Source organism: Diceros bicornis, chromosome 35 (genome assembly GCF_020826845.1).
Source record: "Diceros bicornis minor isolate mBicDic1 chromosome 35, mDicBic1.mat.cur, whole genome shotgun sequence".
Classification (NCBI taxonomy): Eukaryota; Metazoa; Chordata; class Mammalia; order Perissodactyla; family Rhinocerotidae; genus Diceros; species Diceros bicornis.
Window position 1 is genome coordinate 19,619,842 of NC_080774.1, and position 20,270 is coordinate 19,640,111.

At 56.4% G+C, this 20,270-nt stretch overlaps 1 protein-coding gene across 3 annotated transcripts in view; it reads left to right on the forward strand.

The window, feature by feature from the left end:
* The window catches only part of KIAA1671 (KIAA1671 ortholog), a 138,263-nt gene that overhangs the window by 32,408 nt on the left and 85,585 nt on the right, over positions 1-20,270 (forward strand). Inside the window, exon 1 of one of the 3 annotated variants that reach the window (XM_058531664.1) lies at positions 4,186-4,600. The exons of the other annotated variants lie outside the window; for them this stretch is intronic. Within the exon in view, the coding sequence (XP_058387647.1) occupies positions 4,550-4,600 (51 nt within the window). The 5' untranslated portion in view covers positions 4,186-4,549. Of the gene's footprint in view, positions 1-4,185; positions 4,601-20,270 lie in introns of those variants that run through there. 3 annotated transcript variants of the gene reach the window in all.

Genomic DNA, 20,270 nt, shown 5'->3' on the forward strand with positions numbered 1-20,270 from the left:
GGAGGGGCTCAGAGGTGCCTAGTTTGGGGGAGATAAACCCCGTCCTCACGGGCTGACCCCAGCCTGGGCCCCTCCTATTGCCCTGCCAACCGGGGTGGCTGAAGTCCATATGCCAGGATGTTCTGAGCGCTTACCCAGCGCCGGGCTCTGAGCACTTTACCTGAATTACCTCCTTTCCTCCTCCCCGAGACCCTGGGGGGCAGACGCTCTCTTCAGCCCTGTTTTACACGAGGGGACGGGGGCACAGAGAGGTTAAATAACCAGCCAATGTCACACAGCTGGCTAGGGCTGGGACGAGGATTTGGACCCAGGCAGTCTGCCTCCGGCCTCACACCATTCCCCTGCACCCCGGGCTGCCTCTCCCTCCCTGGGGCTCAGTTTCCCCCTTGGACAGCCTTCTGCTCTGTCTGTGCCCTGACCCTTTGGGGAGTTGTCAACTGCTGGAAGCCAGGGGCATGCGTATGGCTTCTGTGGGCCCCTTTTGGAGGCTGTGCACACAGTAGGTCTGCCCTTGGGGTGCCGTGGATGCCCAGATCCTAGTGTGATTTCTTCGTCAGCGGGACTGGTGCTGGGAGAGGTGGGGACCCTCTGTCCTTCAGGAAACGGTGACAGAGCAGCTACTAAGCGCTGGGCTGTGTGCAGGCCCTGGGACCTCCGAGGTGACCCAGGCCCTGCCCGTGGGGAGCTCCCAGCCCTGTGGGGAAGGCAGGCTGTTGTCACACCGGGTACCCTAATGTACCCATGGAGGGGTCGGTGACTCCTGCCTGCTCAGAGGGCTTCCTGGGGACCTGCTGTCTGCTCTGGGCTGGACAGATGGTTGAATTTCCAGTTGGAAGGGCATTCATGGCGGAAGGCCCTGCCTGAGCAAAGGCTGTGAGGCCAAGGGTCCACGCGTGGCTGAGGACTGTGGAGGCCGTATGATGAAGGTATTGAAGGCCGAGCCAAGAAGCGAGGTGCAGACTGATGGACGATAGGCACGTGGGGTCGAGCAGGTCCCTCCAGTGTGCTCGGGTGGGGGCCATGGCAATGCCATCTCTGTCCAGCTCCTGGTGCAGGGCCTGGACGCAGTCGGTGACCGGGAGTGTGTGACCAGTGAGCGGGCTGCCTGGTTCCCGGACGGTCGTGGATTCAGCCGCCTGCGGAGGCCCGGGCATGGTCTGGGCCAGGGCTGCAGGGATCGGGCGGAATGTGACGGATCCGGTCCCCAGGCGCACCGTGCGGCTCCTGCCCACGTCCCCACACGGGAAGCGGGCCCCCGGGCCAGGCCACTCTGTGTTTCTGGAGAAGCCAGGAATCTGCATTGCTCCATGCAGTTCTTCTAATGCCTAAATGTTGGCAACTAATTCTGATAAAATAGTGCACAACCTTCTTTCCTCCTCCCTCCAAAAAACCCAACACCCAAACAAAATCACGGGAGGGGCCACCAGTTCTCCATCGCTGCTTTCCTTCCCGATTGCTGACATCAGTTTCAATGAGGGGCTCTGGGAGCCCGTGTCTGGGGGCCGCCTGTAGCCCAGGCTGGAGGGGGAGCTCTGCATGAGTAGGGGGGAGCCAGGAGAGGAAGGGGTGTGTTCATTTTCTAGGGCTGCCGTAATGAATCACCTAAGACAAGAGATGCTTGTTCTCCTAAAGTTCTGGAGGCTGTCAAGGTGTCAGCAGGGCCACACTCCCTCTGAAGGTTCTAGGGGAGGATCCTCCCTCGCGTCTTCCAGCTTTTGGTGGTTCCGCGCGTTCCTTGCCTTGTGGCCACATCCCTCCAGTCTCATGTGGCATTCTCAGTGGTTGAGTCTTCTGTCTCTTTTAAGGACACTTATTGGATTTAGGGCCTACTTGCGTAATCCGGGATGCTGTCATCTCAAGATCCTTAACTTAATGACATCTGCAAAGACCTTTTTCCAAATGAGGTCACATTAAAGTCAGCCTCTTGGTAGACATACCTTTTTGGGGGCCACCATTCAACCTACTACAGAGAAAAAGGCTGCTTCTGACCAGGAACAGCATGAGCAAAGGCCCTGGGGCGTGTGGCTCATCGGGTGCGGAGGGGCTGGTGTGGGGTCCAGTGATGAAAGGTGGGCAGGGGGCCTGGGGTGGGAGGGATGGGGTGCAGGGGCAGCGTCCAAGGTGTGGGGTGCCTCTCACATTTGTGCATGCAGGTGGCTCCCCTGGCCAGGCGGAGCACGGTCCCCACCGGGCAGGGTAACCTGGATAGGATAACCCGGACTAGGTAGGGGTCACTTCCTTTCTGGGGTGGGGGTGTAGGGGTTGCCGCTGCTCCTGGGAGCATGCCCTGGTGACTGTGAGCAGCTCCAGGCTGGGGAGGTGGGGTTCGGGGGGCTCCATCCTTGGTGCCTGCCCACCCCACCCGCCTCGTCTTGGCACGGCTCTGTCTCCATCTTGGACTTGCCAGGTCCCTCCCTGTGTCCACGCCCACCCCCTGCCCTGCTCCGGCTCTGTCCCCAGCCGGCTCTGCTCTCTTCATCCCTGGCAGGGACCGCCTCTCAGACCGCCTGTCTCCTTGCTTCCTCCCACTTTCTTCAGGGTCATCCCTTCTCCTGCCCGTGTCTCTCTCCATCTTGGCTCTTGGTCACCACGAGTTTCCCTCTCAGTGACCATGCCCCTCCCCTCCTCTCGCCTGTCCCCTCCCCCCTCCTCTGTCCCCTGCCCGCCCGCTTCTCTCTGAGGGAGTCCCTCTGTCTGCCCGTCTCTGTCCTCCCCTCTGCTCCTTCCAGCCCCTTCTCTCTCAGCCCTCAGGCCCCTGGAGACGGGATGGCTGGCCGTCAGCGGCTCCACAGGCACGGTGGTGGCAGTGGACAGTTGTTGGGTATGTCACTCTGCAGGGCCTGACGCCCAGGCTTCACCGTCACACGGCCCACCCCCCCCAGCCCAGCCGTCCAGCCAGCCAGCAGGGGTCGATGCTCCTCCTGTGCCGTGACCCCGAGAGCGGGGTCCGGCCCTTTGGGGGGCTCCGGTGGGTCCGCAGGGCCCGGCCCCCCGGCTGTGCCAGCAGCCCTCAGCGGGCAGGTCCCTGGTGGTGCCGGCAGCCGGGCCGGCCCTCGGCTGCTGTCAGCGGGGCGGTGAGCGGCCGGGCCGTCGCCGCCGGAGGTGGCCCGAGAGGTGAGGAGCCCCGCCGGGTTTGAGGAGCGTTGAGGTTCCGCTGTGGTTTCTGGGCTGCTGAGCTGAGCTCTCCGCCCTCGTCCCCTGGGTTTCCTGTCAGCTGCTCTGCCCCGCTGGGCTGTGGGTCTGGCTGTGCGGCCCAGATGGGCCGGGTGCCCACACCCCCTCCCGAGCGCCCTGCGTCTCCCTTCTCGAGTGGAGCACCAGCCGCCTCGGGCCCAGCGCTCACCGTGTCCTGGTCCCTGGTTCTGACCCGGGCCCCCCGGCAGATGGTCTGGAGCAGGCGGCTCTGGGCTGCCTCACCGCATAGCAGCCGCTCCACTTGGGCAATCCCGTTGCCTCTAGCCTCAGTTTCCCTGTCTGCCCGCTGGAGACGATGCCTCTCCCGTGGGAGCATTGCGGGACTAAACTAGCTGTTTGGGTATCATTCTGCCTCATCCCATCTGCAAGACCCGGACACACAGGCTAATCTGCCCCATTTTACAGAAAGGGTCACTGAGGCTCAGAGAGGCAGAGTGACTTGCCAGGATTGTGCTCTTTTGAAGGAAGCAGCCAAGAAAGTCGCCTCGGGTCTGCCTTAGGTGTGCTGTAATCCGCATTTTTAACCTCTGGAAATGGATGCTCCCCCCACCCCCCACATCGTGCAGCTGGCAGATGGTGACTCTGAGAGCTGGTCTCTGCCTTCCTCCGCACCCCCGCCCCCCCCGCGCCCTGCTGGCCGCCCACAGGAGTGGACAGAACTCAGGACTCGTGGTTGGGGGGCCTGGGTTCCAGCCTGGGCTCAGTTACCAACTTGCTGTGTGACCTTGACCAAGTCCCTAGCCCTCTCTGGGCCTCTGTTTTCCCCTCTGTAAAATGGGGTCAGCCAAGCCCGCCTTCCAGGGCCGCTCAGAAGCTTAGCTGAGTCAAAAGGAACTTGACCGGAGCCGGGAGGGGCTGTGGGTTGATTTATTTCCTTTCCATGAAGGGAGTCAGGGGCCTCCCCCTCGGTGTGTGTGGTTTGGGGAGGAGCCACACACATCTGTACTCACACCACACACTCGCACGCACAGGCATACACTCACACACACACCTATACGCACAAACACACACACACGCACACACTCAGTTCCGGGGCTTCACTCTGCCCTTCTTGCCACCCAGCCGACAGGCTCCCCTCGTGCCCAGAGCGCCCGGGAGGCCGAGGGTCCTGACGGCCCCGCCAGCTCTGGGGGGAGCCGCCCCGGGCCCGCGCAGCTGGACGAGCCGCCGGAGATGCTGCCCCGCCCCAGGGGCGTCCGGCCGGTCCCCTGGCGGCCAGCCGGCCTCTGAATGATTCATGCCCCTGAACTTGACTCCGCGGCAGGCGTGTGGCCAGCGGAGCGGGCAGAGCCGCCCTGCCCTCCGGAGGAGAGCTGGAGGCGCCAGGCGGGCCGCGTAGCCCAGGGCGCCCGCGATGGAGTATTACTACTGCCCCGGCCTGCTGAAGCTGCTGTGTCGCCTCTGGGTGAGTGCGGCCCCCAGGCCCCGTGCTGCCCTCTCCCCGCGCCTCTGCCCGCCCTGCTCTTCGCCTCCGTCTGGCTGGCGCTGCTTTCTCTGAGAAATGGGGGTGGTTTCCAGGAGGAGGGCGCGTGGGGGAAAGGGATGGGGTTTGGTCTGGGGGCCCGGTGGCTTGTGCAGGAGCTCGGGACCGGCTGGTGGATGGAGCCCAGGTCACCAGTGGCCTCTCCTCCGGTCCTCGGAAAAACAGGAAAAACTAGGGCAGCGTTAGTGAATTTGTCAGAAAGCCACATTTCTTTGATCTCAAGGCTATTCTTCCTTCTGAAATTATATCCCGCTTGCCTTTGTGTGCATGTGAAAATGCCCTGTCTTTTATGAGATGGAAAGAGTAGATTTTGTTTTTCTTTCCACGAACTTACTAAGTAAAAGTAAAAAGTTGGAACGCTCACGTTGCGTTCTTTCCTCTATATAACAGAGTGAAAAACGCCCAAAACTTTTTCTGGCGAAATGCCAAAGTCAGGGAACCCATGCAAAGTGTGTTGTGGGGTGTAAAGTGCTTTTCACATCTTGTTTTGACTCTGAGACTGGCCTGCTGTGTGTCCCTGGGCAAGTGGCTCCGCCTCTCTGGGCCTCTTCCCTCATCTGTGAAACTAAGGGGTGGGCATGGGTGATTGTGGATTATGTGATATTCAGGGCTCTGTGAACAGAGGGGCTTAGTGGGGAATCATCACGGGTCGGTCTCGGAGTTTTCCAGAACATTTGCCATTGGGTTGAGAACACCCAAAAGGGAAAGACTTTAGAAATATTATTTTTCCCCCTGCTGGATGTTTGCAAATACTTCGGATGCCTTCTCACCCAGGGAATTTTCCGGAGCTCCTAAAAATACAATTTTAGGAGACACTGTCCTTCGCCCGCCTCTCCCCTCGGCGTCGGCCCTCCCCCGGACCCCCTGGGGCGGCTGGAAAACACGAGAGCCTCCTGGTCTATATCCTTTGACCACTTACGTTTGAACATTGTCATATTATACACATAAGGCAATATGTATTGATTTTAGGGTTTTTCTTTAATTACAAAAATAACACACGGACATGGTGGAAAACTTGGAAAATCCTGAAGAGCATGAGGAAGAAAATGAGTCCCCCATAATCATTTGTGTTTTTTAATTCTGCCGTCCACGTGGTCCTGATGATCTTGACATGCCCAGCTGCGTGTCAGGCTCTGGGCTTGGCGTTAGGGAGGCTGTGATGTGATTTATAATAAGAAATACATATTTGGTCTTTGTCCCCGTTCCTGGCACAGAGCTCCTAAAACCCTTGGAATTTCCGGAGAGATGAGAGTGATAAAGGTGTCTTCTGTTATGTTAATGAGGTGACTTTTGGGAAGCACTTAAGGAGGGGGGCTGGTTGCCAAGGGAACCAACCTTGATTAGAAGGTTGGAATTTTCAGTCCCACCCCCTGATTTCCGGGGAGAAGTGAGGGGCTGGAGGTGGAATCCATCACCAGTGGCCAATGATTTAATCAATCGTGCCTATGTAATGAAGCCTCCATAAACACCCGAGGAGGGGGTGCAGGAAGCTTCCGGGTTGGTGCACACGTGGAGATGTCAGGAGAGTGCATGCCCTGGAGAGGGCATGGAAACTCCGAGCCCCTTCCCCCATACCCTGCCCTATGCGTCTCCTCCGTCTGGCTGTTCCCGAGTTATATGCTTTTATAATAAACTGGTCATCTAGTATAGTTCTCTGAGCTCTGTGAGCTGTGAGCCATTCTAGCAAATTAATCGAACCTGAGGAGAGGGTTATGAGAACCTTCTATTTATAGCCAGTTGGTCAGGAGCCCAGGTAACAGCCTGGCCTCTGGATTGGCATCAGTCTTGTGGGGCTGAGCCCTTAACCTGTGGGATCTGACTCTACCTCCAGTTGACAGTGTCAGGATTGAGTTCAATTGTGGGACCCTCAGCTGGGGTCACAGAGAATTGCTTGGTGACATTGGAAGGAAACAACATGCATTGGAAGTGATGTCAGAATCGGAGACGCAGAAGTGCCTAAGATACAGTCCACCATCCCCCAGGAACTCGGAGCTCGGTGTGGGCGCTGGGCCCTCAACAAATGGCTACCATCACACGTTCATTCAACACACACTCACTGGCAGCAGTTTGGAGCTGGAGTCAGACACAGGGAATGCAGGGGTGAGCAAGACAGACACGGTCCCCTGACCTTGTGGAGCCTACCTTCTGGGGGCACAAAGACCTTGTCCACGGAACTGGATCAAAGACCGTGTGTGTGTCAGGATGGGGTGGTGTGCAGAGCCGGGGGGGACACGGTCTCCTCTGGGATGGGGGGGGTCCAGGAGAGCCTCCCCGAGCTAGCTGAGCACTGGAGGATATGTAGGAGCGTGGTAGGTGATGCTATAGTAGGGCAAGGGAAGGGTGTGCCAGGCAGAGGGAACAGCGTGTGCAAAGGGCCGGGGTGGGTGTGAGAAGGAGCAAGCCCAATCGGCATGCCCATGGCAGGTTCCGGGAACCGGCATAAACGCAGCCTGGTCCGTGGGATGTGGGAGGATGGAGGATGCTGTCAGCCTCACGGGGGCAGCTTTGGGGGTGGACAGAGGTACCGCTCCTCACCTGGCTTTGCCCCAACTCTCTCTGACCTTGGGCAAGTCTTTGCTTCTCTGGGCCTCGGTTTCCCCATCTGAACCATGAAGAGATGAGGTGAGGCGGTTTAGAAGGTCTTTCCCAGGTGTGAAGCCAAGAGATTCCCACTTGGTCCCCGCCTCCTGTGGGTGACCAGGTCCTCGAGGACGGAGGAGCCGTGTAGGCTCGTTGCCGGCTGTGCGACTTACCCACGATTTCTCCATCCCCCCAAGTCGCTGAAGACAGCCCGGCGCAGGTATAACAGGACTAGCCCTGTGTTCGGAACGTTAGGCTGGAAACTCTTGCTCCCGAGGAAGCTTGGGAGTGTGGAAAATCCACAGGCTCTGGACCTGGATCGTAATGGAGCCTGGTGGCCTCGGACAGCCACTTCCCGGCCCCACCTCACCTTCCTCATCTGCAAAGTGGGGGCATGCGGCCTTCCTATTTGCTGGTTGGGGCCATTCCTGTGAAGCCCGGAAGCTGCTCCCCAGCCAACGTTGGCTCTGCGTTTTTCCCAGGAAGTCACCGTCAGATTGACTGTGACCAGCTGTCTGCCAGCTCAGGTTGTGCAGGTCCAGTCGCAGGGGGGGCGTGGCTCTCCCATCCCCGCCGTAGAGTCACGTGGTGGAGAACGTGCGTTCACCCCTCATCCCTTCAGCCCGGGTCCCCCTCACGGCTCTCAGGTTTCTGCTCAGTGTCACCTCTTCCCTGAGGTCTTCCTGACCCCTCTGTCTAAAGCAATGCCCCCCACCCACATTCGTTGTCCCGTTACCCTAATGTTTTCAATAATCTTTTTTTTTTTTTTTTGTGAGGGAGATCAGCCTTGAGCTAACATCCATGCTAATCCTCCTCTTTTTTTTTTTTTTTGCTGAGGAAGACCGGCTCTGAGCTAACATCTATTGCCAATCCTCCTCCTTTTTTTCCCCCCAAAACCCCAGTAGATAGTTGTACGTCATAGTTGCACATCCTTCTAGTTGCTGTATGTGGGACAATAATCTTTTTATTTTGGAATACTTTTAGATTGATAGAAAAGTTGCAAAGATAGCAGGGGGGTTCCTGTCTACCTTTCACGCAGCCTCCCCTCATTTCAGCATCGCACAGGATACGTTTATCCAAAGTGAGAAATTAACATTGGCGCAACACCGTTACCCAAACTCCAGACCTTATGCCAGTGGTTGCCCTCCCGGGGTGACCTTCAGGGGACATTTGCAAAGTCTGGGGACATTCTTTGGTTGTCATCACTGGGGTGTGGGGGTGCTTCTGGCATCTGGGGGGTAGAGGCCGGGGATGCTGCTCAACACTCTACAGTGCACAGGACAGGTCCCCCCCACAAACAGCAGCACGGAGAATGATCCAGCCCCAAACGTCGATAACCCCGAGGCTGAGAGACCCTGCTATTCACATTTCTCCGGATTCTCCACTAACATCCTTCTTCTGTCCTGGGATCCAGTGGGGAGCCCACGTTGCATTTGCCTCTCTCTCTGTCGCATCATGGCCGGGCCTCGCTGCCTGCCCGCTGCGTGCGTGAACGCATGCTGGGTATGCACGTCTCCCTTCGTGTGCCCCGGATGACACCAACATTTGCCCACATCTACCTAGAAACACTTTGTGAACGAGATGTTTAATGGCTGCTTATAGTCCCACCTGCCAGCAGCCTTGATCTGTTAGCCGTCCTCCTGTGGCTGGACGCTGGGTTGCTCCCCGGCACTCACTCTGCGCACAGCTGAGGGAGGCTCCTTCTCAGCCTTAGATCTTGATTCACCTTCCAGGTTGTTTCTCGAGGCAGCTTCTCAGAAGTGGGCGAGCGTGGGCGCAGCAGGTTTCTGTGAAGTCGTCACTTGTCGGTGGCTTCCTGTCGCCAGCCCGAGGCCTCCGTGTAGCAGCCGTTCTGTCCCGAGTCGGGGGGGAAACCACGGCCCCCGCTGTCGCGCCCTGTCACCACGCAGCGCCAGCTGGGCCGTGGGGGAGGGAGGTGAAGTGTCTGTTTCAGATGGTGAGTAACTGTAGCTGGCGGCCGCCGCTGCCGTGGCTGTTTGGCATTACTTAATCTCCCCTGTTGCCGAGATAACCTCGCCAGACGGTCCTAACCCCGGTGGCCTTTTTGGGGCATTGGCGTCAAGCTGGTTGCTTGTGGTTGTCAATTACAACAATAGTAACAGTAACAATAATAATAATAAAGGCCACCATCACCACCATCGACGTCCCCGTCCTCCACTAAGCGCCTTTCGTGGGTGTCTCGTCAGAGCCTCACGAGAACCCTGTGGGGAGATCTCACGATTATGCCCATTTTGCAGTTAGGGAACCTGAGGCCCAGAGAGGTTGAGCAGCTTATCTAAGGTCCCCCAGCCAGGAAGTGTCAGAGCCTGTATTTGAGGGTCTCCCTCTGTGTCATTTTAACCACTTCACTGAGTCAGACCTTCTGGTTTCTCAGATGGGGAAACTGAGGCTCACGGGGTTGAGGCGACTTGCCAGCCTACAGGAAAGCTTTTTTCTCATACCAAGCTTTGCAAGGCGGAGGAGTATAGGAGGATGTTGCACTGGGCCAAGCTGGAGGGAGAGAGCCCTGGCTTAGAATCCCAGCTCTGCCAAAAGCAAGTCACATCACCGCTCTGAGCCTCAGTTTCCCCATCTGTAAGTGGGGGTGGTCAGCGCCCCCTTTCAGGACCATGCTGAGGATGAGCTAAGATAAGGGGCGTTAGCATCTTTGGCACAGGGCTGGACTTAGAGCGGGCACTCATCTAGATGTTCTTTTCTGGGGGGTGGGGTGGGCTCTGATATAATGTCAGCAACACCCCTGTGCCCCAGTCTTTCCCAGGTGCTCGAGGGGCTGCCTCTCCAGCCTGCCCGGAGAGCCTGGAGGCTGACTCGTGGCTAGCCACCTTCCTGTACTCTGTGTCACCCGCGGCTGAGGGGGCTGCCAGAGTGTCACTTCTGAAAGCTTCTTCAGGACGATGCTGTGAGACACAGAGACGAGACCGAGGACGGTCCCCTGTGCTGTCAGTTGTGGGTCCCTGCCCTGGCCCTTTCAGACGCCTCCTTCCCGGGGTCTGTGGTCCCCTGGCTCGGTCCCAATGGAATGATGGGGAAAACCACTTTATGTTCCATTCCGGTTGGGGAGCTTCGTCTCCCCACATTCGACTCCACGACCAGATTTTCTTTTTGATGGAAAAATGTCCAAATGTCCAAATGTCTACATGTGGTTAGAAGCCTATTCCTTCCCTCGGGCTTCTTGTTACTTGTTTACTTAGCTCTGTCCCTCCCTCAGCCTGTCGTCACCTCCGGGAATGATAACAGCAATAGCAGTCATGAGACAACAGTGTGGATGGTGCCCTCTTCCTCCCAGCTCTTCCCCACGTGGCATCGCAATTAACCCTCACAACAACCCCGAGAGGAGGGGATTATTATTATTTCACAGATGAGAAAGATGAAACTCCGAGAGGTCGAGTCCTTGCCTGATGTTAAACAGCTGGTGAGGGCAGAGCTGGGATTTGAACTTGGGAAGTCTGAGGCCGAGGCTCACGTGCTCGGTTACTGCGTGCAGCTTCCCTCGGGCGGGAGGGCTGCCTGTCTGGTTCACGCTGAGTCCCCAGCCCCAGCACAGCCCCTGGCACCTAGTAGGTGCCGAGTAGACACCGGCCCGTGGAGTACCCGGCCGACCCAGCGTGTCGGAGGGGTCGTGGGGATTAAATGGCTGGGGCTTGAGCGTGCAGCCGGCCCTGGGCCCGTGCCCGTCAACCATCGCTGTTGCGCCTTTATTTTTATTACTAGCTCCTGCTTCTCAGATCTTGGCAGCTGCGGTGTGTGCTCAGGGTCTGGTCTGGCTTGGCAATGTTCGTGGCTGAAACAGAAGAGCTGGGCTATTTTTGTGCTGTTTGAGTTGGACCTGAGGTTTGCGCCACGGGACAGCTTGTGTCATGAGAAGTTTGCACCCGGCTCAAGCCGGGGTGCCTTTTTAGGCTGAGTTGCAGAGCAGAGAACAGGGCCCCCGAGCCAGGCCCTCCTGGCTTCTGATCCCCACCGAGCCGCTTACTGGTGGGGCGTGGGACCTCGGGCCAGTCTCGTAACCTCTCGGAAAGTCAGTTTTGCCGTCTGTGGAGTGGGGATAATGATGGCACCTCCTTTGTGAGACATCCCAAGGACTCACCCAGGCAGTGCAGACAAAGCCGGCACACAGTAGGTCCCGACTAAGTGTCAGCAGCTGATGCCAGTGTAAACACCTCATGGGCCCTCGATTCAGTTCAGCTAAACACATGTGCCAGGCCATGTTTTCAGTGCTTGGGGACGAGATGGTCAAAGATCCCTGCCTCGGGGACTAACATCCTAGTGGGGGGTTCAGCCAATAAACAACAGGTGTGCTACAGAAGGACCTTGTCTAGTGTGTCAGGAGGCAGGACGTGCCGTGGGAAGAAGGAAGTAACAGGTGGGGAGGCTCAGGAGGGCTTGGGTGGGGGCGGCCTCCCTGAGAAGGTGACATTTGAACAGAGACTTTGGAAGAGGGGAGGGAATAGGCCAGGGGAGCTTGGGGGAAGAGGCAGCAGCCACTGCAAAGGCCCTGAGGTCCAAGTGTGCACAGACACTTTTGTGGAACCGCTGGGGGGCTGCAGCAGAGTGAGTGAGGGGAGGGGGGTTGGCACTGAGGTCATACAGGGCCTTGTGGCCACTTGAAGGACTTCGCTTTGTGCTCTGAAGGGGACAGAGCCATGGAGGGGTGTCTCTGCGGGCAGGAATGACACAGTCTGACTTGGGTATTCAGCGGGTCCATCGGCCGCCGTGCGGGGAACAGACCCAAGCAGGACAGAGGCAGAATCGGGGAGACCAGCAAGGAGCCCCTGCCATTGTCCAGGTGACCATACTCAGACCAGGGGCAGCAGAGGAGATGAGAAGTGGGCCGATTCTGGATCTATTTGAACGGTCGAGCCACAGGATTTGCTGATGGATTGGATGTGGGGCAGGAGAGAAAGAAAAGAGTCACGAAGACACTGAGGGTTCGGGGCTTAATCGTCGGAAGGGTGGGGCTGCCGCTGACTTCCTTAGGAAAACCACAGGAGGGGAGGGGATGGGGAGGGTAATTCCCACCCTGCCCGTGTCTGAAGGCTGTTGAGATGCTCCACTGGGGATGTTCAAGGACCCCTGGTGAGGATTAGATCACCAAGCCCACCCCCTGAGATTCTCTAGCCTCTGAGATATTTCCCGGCATTTCCGAGCCCCCAGGAAGGGCACTCAGAGCCTTCAAGCAGGAGCGGGCCCTGCTGACTCCCTACGGCTTTATGAGAGTTCAGCTGGACCGAGGCCAGCTCCCGTGGGCGCCTGCCTCATTGTACAGTTTCCGGCTCTTTCCACCTGTTGTGGCCCCTCCCGGCAGGACCACTGCCGCCCATTAGTCCACAGGATCCTTGACATAACATACAAAGAGAACCCTGTGACGCTGATGGCTGCCAGGCGTGGAAGGCCCCTCCCTGGTCCTCGGTGGGCCCACCACCCTCTCACGCCACTGAGGACTTCATGCTGATGGGCTGAAGTGAACCCTGCTCTCAGAGAGAGGTCTTTCAGGCTGGCAGCCCTGGTTGTCGCAAAGGAGCCGTTGCTGAGTTTCAGACATTCCAGGGCTCAGAGCAGTTAGGAGGGACGTGCCAATCCTGCGACTGCCAAAAGGAACGATAAATGCAGGACGGAAGCTCTGGGGAGGTGGGCAGCATGTGGGCAAAACACTTCTAGGAGCCAGGAGTCTGGGGTAGAATTGCTGTGTGACCCTGAGGCAACCGCTTGCCCTCTCTGGGCCTCAGTTTCTGTATTGATATAAAGAAGTATTGGACTGAATTCTCCTTAAGGTTTTTTACTATTCACAACCTCCCAATTCTAGAGGTCCAGGAAAGAATGGAGCTGTAGGGTCAAACAGACCTGGGTTCAAATCCAGCGTTCCCTGCTGTGTGACCTTGAGCAAGTAGCTTCATGTCTCTGAGCCTCAGTTTTCTCATCTGGGCATGAGAAATCCCCCTTTCTCCAATGGTGAGTATGTCAGCATCTCATTGTGGAGACCAGTAGGGAGAGCCCCTGGCACATAGTAAGCACTTAATACATGGGCGCTGTTATCTTTGTACGTTCCCTTCTCGTCTGAACAGACATGGTACATGTTGGCTGGCTGCCTCACCGGCAGAATGAGTTCTAGATAGAGCCACTAGAGGGCGCCCCTGTTCTGACAAATCGCCTTGATCCCCAGCTGTTGCTGCTTTTTGTGTGTGAGGAAGATCAGCCCTGAGCTAACATCTGCCCGTCCTCCTCTTTTCGCTGAGGAAGACTGGTCCTGGGCTAACATCTGTGCCCATCTTCCTCCACTTTGTATGGGACGCCACCACAGCGTAGCCTGACAAGCGGTGCATCGGTGTGCGCCCAGGATCCGAACCTGCAAACCCCGGGCCGCCGCAGTGGAGCGCGCACACTTAACCGCTGCGCCACCGGGCCGGCCCCCTGGCTGCCTCTTTTAAGCAGGGCAGGGCTGCATCCTCTGCACGCCTGAGCTGTGCCACCCTCTCCCGCCAGGCGGACGCTGTGGTTGTCCCCATTTTACAGATGGGGACCCTGAGGAAACCCGCCCTGTCCAAAGTCGCACCGCAGGGAGGCGTCAGCACTGGGTTTCCGGGCCGGGCTTTTGCACGTGGAAGCCCGTGGTCTCTGGGCCCCTGAGGTCTCCTGCCGCCTGAGTTCAAAGGCCGGTGAAGGCTCCGTCGTCGTGAAAACTGTTGCCCCGAGACTAGTCTTGGGGGATAAGCCAGGCCAGCCCCCGGCCTCCGGTTATCTCAGCCAGAAATCCAACGTGGGGAGAGGGTGTAATGTGGAGCGTACATGATGGAGGGCGTTTTGCTGAGTTTTGCTAAATTCTAGGATGTTGATGCTCAGGGAAAGGCTGCACCTGTTTTTTTGGTGGCAGATCTGACTCCACGTTAGCAGTGGAGGAATGAAAAGCCAATGTCCGTTCTGCCACCGGCTTTTGTCAGTGGTGGGCACAGGGATTTTCCAGAGCTGAAAAGAGCCGAATTGGGGAGTTTCCAGCTGAATGAACACATGGTCTCCATGTTGGAGGCAGAAGCGACGAGTAGGGAGGCAGCCTGGGCCAGCAGGAGAGCGTCACTGAATTGGGAGCCAGGATACTGGAGTCTGGTCCCGGCTGTGTGACCTCGTGCCAGTCGCCGCCCCTCTCTGGGCCCAGCGTCTTCGTCTTTGAAATACGGTCGTTGGCCTGTCGCAAAGTAGGCTTGCCATGCTCACGTATGGAGTGCCCGCTCGGGGCCGGGCCCTGAGCTGGGTCTTAGAGCCTGAGTGGGACAGAGCGGGAGGCATTCAGCAGGCAGGACTGGCGTGTGGGGGCCTGGCAGTTCTGGAGGGTGCGGCAGATCTGAGGGCGTCTTTGGAGGCCAAAGGGCACATGTCAGCATGTCCTCAAAGGTGAAGTAGGGCACGGCTGAGAAGAAGGTTGTTAAGGAATTTGATCCAAATTACTAGTTTAAGAAAATACTTTGCTTTTTTTTTGAGAAAACCTGATGCTTTATGTAGAAATTCTGGCGTAGGGAGGGACAACTGTTGGGAGATGTAGTCTGTCTAATGTTATATTAATATTTTGTATTAAACACACTTATATTAATAAAACATGAGCACATCTGTGTTAACATTAAATTATTTCATAGTTATAAATGTCATGCTATAGTAATAGGAGACCTTTATTTACGTCTTTCTCTGTGCCGGTGTGTGTATTTGCGAGGGCTGCCTTAAAATACTGCAGACCGGGTGGGTTAACAACAGAAATGCATTGTCTCGCAGTTCAGAGGCTGGAAGTCAAGATCAAGGTGTCGGCAGGGCTGGTTTCTCCTGGGCTGGCAGAGGCCACCTCCTCCCCATGTCCTCACATGGTCCTGGCTCTGTGCACACATCCTGGTGTCTCTGTGTCCACATTTCCTCTTCTTCTGAGGACACAGTCAGATTGGACCAGGGCCACCCTAACAGTCTCGTTTTATCTTAATCACCTCTTCAAAGGCCCCATCTCCAAATACAGCCTCATTCTGAAGTCCTGGGATTGGGGCTTCAACATATGAATTTGGGGGAAATATTCAGTCCATAGCAGCCAGGCACTGGGCAAAACACTTTATGTTGCTTCCTTTTATTCTCACAACAGTCCTGGGCGGGAGATGCTGTTATCATCCCCATTTTACAGATGACGAAACTGAGGCTCCGAGAGTGGTTAAGCCGCTTGCAGAAGATCACACAGTAGGTCAGCAGTGGAGCTGGGATTCGATCCCGTGCTCTCTTGCCTGGGAGCCTGCCCTGCGTTAGTTTATGTTGATAATTTGACTTTAATCCCAGGATGCCTTTTTTTAACCTTCCACATTCTGTTGAATTTACCAGATATTTCCTCCCTGCCTCTTGCCCTCTGCCCTGTCCTTGTTTAGCTGTGTTTGAAAAGGCCCAGGGGAGAGGGAAGGCCCCTGCCAGACCCCAGTGCTGCCCCAGCTTGCCGGGCCCCACCCGGCCTGTTGGCCACCTTCCCAGGGGGGCCCGGGGGCCGCCCGCTCCCCGCTCTGCCCCCGTTTGCCCGTGTTTGCCGAGAGCAGCCTGGGCCCGGTGAAAGGAGCCTTTGTCCTCCAGTTCGTTCTTCCCGGAGGGATGACCTAAGTCCGGGCTTGGGAACAAAGGGAGACCTGCCACGTGCGTTCAGGTCCGCCCAGCGGCTGGCAGAGCCTCCTAGGCTAACCGGGGAGGGGGCAGCCTTGGTGACGGGGCTGCAGAGTTAGGTGGGGTCAGGAGGGCAGCAGAGCCCTCCTGTGTGCAGAGTGAGGACACCAGGGGCTTCTGTGCACACGGAACTTTACGGTGTGTAAAGTTGTTTCATCTTTCCCGTCGAGCAGATCTTCCCAGATTGTGCACAGTGTGCAGAGCTGGAACTCAGAGAGGCAGGTGTCAGTTGTCACAAGGAACCACCCCAAAACATAGGAGTGTAAACCAACCACTGTTTGCTATACTGATAGTATTCAGTGGGTCAGGAAATGGGGCGGGGCTCCGTGGGGACAGCTGCTCCGTGATATTTGGGGGGCAGCTGGGAGCCCTGAACGGCTGGGGGCTGGAGTCATCCAGAGGCTTCTGGTCCCTGCAGTGACCCGGGGGCCGGGCTTCCCTGGGACTGTTGACCAGGCGCCCACGTGTGGCCACTGCTGTGGCTCGGGCTTCCTCACAGCATGGCAGCTCGGGGCTCAGAGCAGGTGTTGTGGCCGAGAAGGCGGATGCTGCGTCGCCCTTGATGATGGACGCAGCCTTGGAGGTCACACGGGGCCACTTCTGCTGTTCTCTGTTGATCAGAGCAGACACACGCCCCCAGATTCAAGGGGAGGGGACTTGGACCCCACCGCTCAGTGGGAGGAATGTCAAAGACTGTGCAGCCAGGTTTCAAAGCCATCGCGGCTCCAAGTGAAAGAAAACGTTGCTAGGTAACATTTATTGGGCGCCTGCTGTGTGGAGGTCCCCGTGGGTGGTCCCGGCAGGCCTCCCGCAGCCCCGGGAGGCGGTGGATGCAGAGCCTGTTGTTCTCCTGACAAGCGCTCGGCTGAGACGGTGGAGGCCGGCGATCAGCAGGGCTGCCGGCAGAGTGGTGCTGAACGTGCACAGTCGGAAGCGGTGGGCTGGTTTTTTCCCTCCCTCCACTAAACTTAGAATATTCCTTGAGTTCTTGAAAATTCTCTCTTAGGTGTCTGATTCATCTCCTCCCCACTCGCCAAGTCTTCCCTCTGGTGTTTATTTCCAGCAGTGTTTCTCTTGCGGTGCACTGAGTGACCCCCTCCCCACCCGCATCACGCCTTCTCCATCTGCAGCTCCGTGTGGAGGGCGTGTGGCAAAGCTCCCCACTGCCTGCCCCTCCCGGGGCTTTTGAGGGACCACTGGGTGGGGCCTCATGGCCCTGGCACAGGAACCCAGCCATCCATGTGTGCGCCTCCAGGGCCGGGCCTGGGGCTCATTCGTCTGCCTCCCCAGGGTCTGGCATACAGCAGGTGCCCCATATGTGTTTGGTGAACTGATCCCATAAATGGTGAAGGAGGGAAGGATGACTGGTTGTTCAAGGGCGCAGACTCTCTCTTATGCACCTCTGTGTCCCTGACACACAGTAGGCACTCAATAAATGTTCATTGTTCCAAATGAATGAAGAAATGGATGGGTGGGTGAGACTGGGAGCAGCGACTGTGCCTTATGTTTGTATCCTCGTCACGTAACGCGGTGCTCCACGCCCATTCCTTCCATCGGTGAGCGCTGAGCCAAATGAATGGATGAGCCGCCACAGTGAAATCTTCGTCAGCGTAGAAGCGTCTGTTTCACATCTGTATCCACAGAGCTTAGCAGAGGGCCGGCATACAGCAAGTGCTCACTATTGTTTATAGAACTGAATGAGAGAAAGAGTGGATGGAAAGAATAACTGAGTAAATGAGACTTCTGATCCTCAGGGACCTTGTCTTGTTCATCTCTGTCTCTCCAGCTCCTAGCACAAAGTCTTGCACACAGTAGGTGCTCATAAAATGTTAAACTCAATGAAGAAGTGAATGAAAAGGGAAACTTCTTGAGGGCAGAGACGTGTCTTGTTTATTTGCTTCCCCAGTTCCTAGAACAGAGCTTAGCACACAGTAGGTGCTCAAGAAACGCATGTTGAACTGAATACATGAATGAACGAATGAGTGAGTGAATAAATGAAACTTTCAGAGGATAGGGCCTGTGTCTTGTTCATGTCTTTTCTCAGGTCCTAATACAGGGCCAGGCAAACGGCAGGTGCTTAGCAAATGCTTGCTGCGCTGCGCTGACCTGTCCCTGAGAAAGGGTCGGGAAGGAGAGGCCAGGGACCCCGCCCGCCAGCCCTGCAGGCTTTTCCTGTTGTTCCGGTCTGTGCAGGTGGACAGGAAGTCCCGAGGGCCTGCCCCGGAGCCGCTTCCCATATTTTCTTCTTGCCGGGCTGGCCTTGAGCGGCACCACGGCGCCGCGCCCAGCCCCAGCGCCGTCTGGCCGAGAACAGTAGCCCCCAGGGACCCCACTTCCTGGCCATGCTAGCGGTTCTGTTTTAGAGCCGCTGAACAGCTCGCGCCCGGCAAGTGAAGCCTGGAGAAAGTTCTCCTCAGAGCCAGCCCCGAGCATCACCTTGTTCTGCCGCCGGCCAGGCCTGTTAACCCCCTAACGGCTGAGCAGCAGGCACAGAGCAAAGGGTCAAGGCTTTGGGGTCTGACGGAGCAGGATTCAGGCTACCTCTGTGACTTGAAGTTGAGTCCCAGTTTCTCTTGTCTGTAAAATGGGTGTGATAAACCTTTTTTTCAGGATCCTGTTTTCCAGTCTTGGCTACGTGTCTGTTGCTCTTTCAAACTCCTCGTGCTGAGGCTGCCCACTCCCAGAGATGATTTCAGTAGATTCCCACCAACTGTGTTTAAAGAACTGTGCGCCCCAGTGGATTTTGAGAGGCAGTGTCTCAGGCTGGGTTCCCGAGAAGCAGAGCCTGGGACGGGGATTCTTGTGTCCGTGATTTGTGATGGGGAGCCTGAGTCAGCCTGACGCTGGAGGAGTTCTGGATGATGAGCAGCGCCACAGAGTAAGTCCTGCCTCGGAGCAGCGGACAGCTCCTCCTCCATTGGCTGGGGTCTGGTGTTGGAGAAGAGGGGGCTGTGAGCTGAAGCAGCCAGCACCCCAGAACCTGCGGGATGGGTGCCCGGCCAGGCCAGGGCACCAGTGGCATCTACCGCGGTCAGCCAGGCTTCAGAGTTACTGACTCAATTCAGTGAGATGCTGGGTGTAAATTGGCTGATAATATGGAATAGTGGACGCTCAGGAAATAGTAACTCAGTAAAAATGAAAAGCTCTTAAGGGCCGGCCCCGTGGCTTAGCGGTTAAGTGCGCGCGCTCTGATGCTGGCGGCCCGGGTTCGGATCCCGGGCGCACACCGACGCACCGCTTCTCAGGCCATGCTGAGGCCGCGTCCCACATACAGCAACTAGAAGGATGTGCAGCTATGACATACAACTATCTACTGGGGCTTTGGGGGGAAAAATAAATAAATAAAATATTTAAAAAAAAAAAAGACAAGAGAGGCTTAATAAATTGAGATTTTAAAAAGTTAAAGGTTTTTAAAAAAAAAAAAAAAAGAAAAGCTCTTAAGAAGATGGTAATGGATATATGGGTGTTAATGATGTTGCTTGTTCCTCTAACATTTACTCAGTGCTCACGAGGTGCCCGGCTGTCAGAGGGGCTACAGACGTGTGGCCCCCACACTCCCTGCACCCGCGGAGGGGTGACACCCCCATAGATGGATACACGTGTGATGGGGCTGTCCCTGGAATGTCTCCACACGCTGGAGGGACAGTAGGTCTGTTTTTAGGGGAGAAAAGTGAACAAAGGTGATGTCCGCATATTAAAAATAAGTAATTAATTTTTTTTAATTGAAAAAGTAATACACAGTCATGGTAAACATTTCCAACAGTGCAAAACAGTATTTTAAAGAAAACTTAGTCTCCCTGCCACCTCCAACCTGCAGTGTCCTCCCCAGAAACTAGTTACAATTTCACGTGTCCCCTTTCAGAAATATTCTCCGCAACATACGACTATCTGTGCGTATATCTGTATCCTCTCATGTATGTAGACGTGTTTTTTTTTTTGTGTGTGAGGAAGACTAGCCCTGAGCTAATACCTGTTGCCAATTCTCCTCTTTTTTACTGAGGAAGATTGGCCCTTGGCTAACATCCGTGCCCATCTTCCTCTATTTTGTATGTGGGATGCTGCCACAGCATGGCTTGATGAGCAGTGTGTAGGTCTGCGCCCAGGATCCGAACCCTCAAACCCTGGGCTGCTGAAGTGGAGTGTGTGAACTTAACCACTACGCCACAGGGCCGGCCCCTGTAGACATTTTTTTTTGTTTGTGTGTGAGGAAGATCAGCCCTGAGCTAACATCCATGCTAATCCTCCTCTTTTTGCTGAGGAAGACCAGCTCTGAGCTAACATCTATTGCCAATCCTCCTCCTTTTTTATTTTTTTCCCCCCAAAGCCC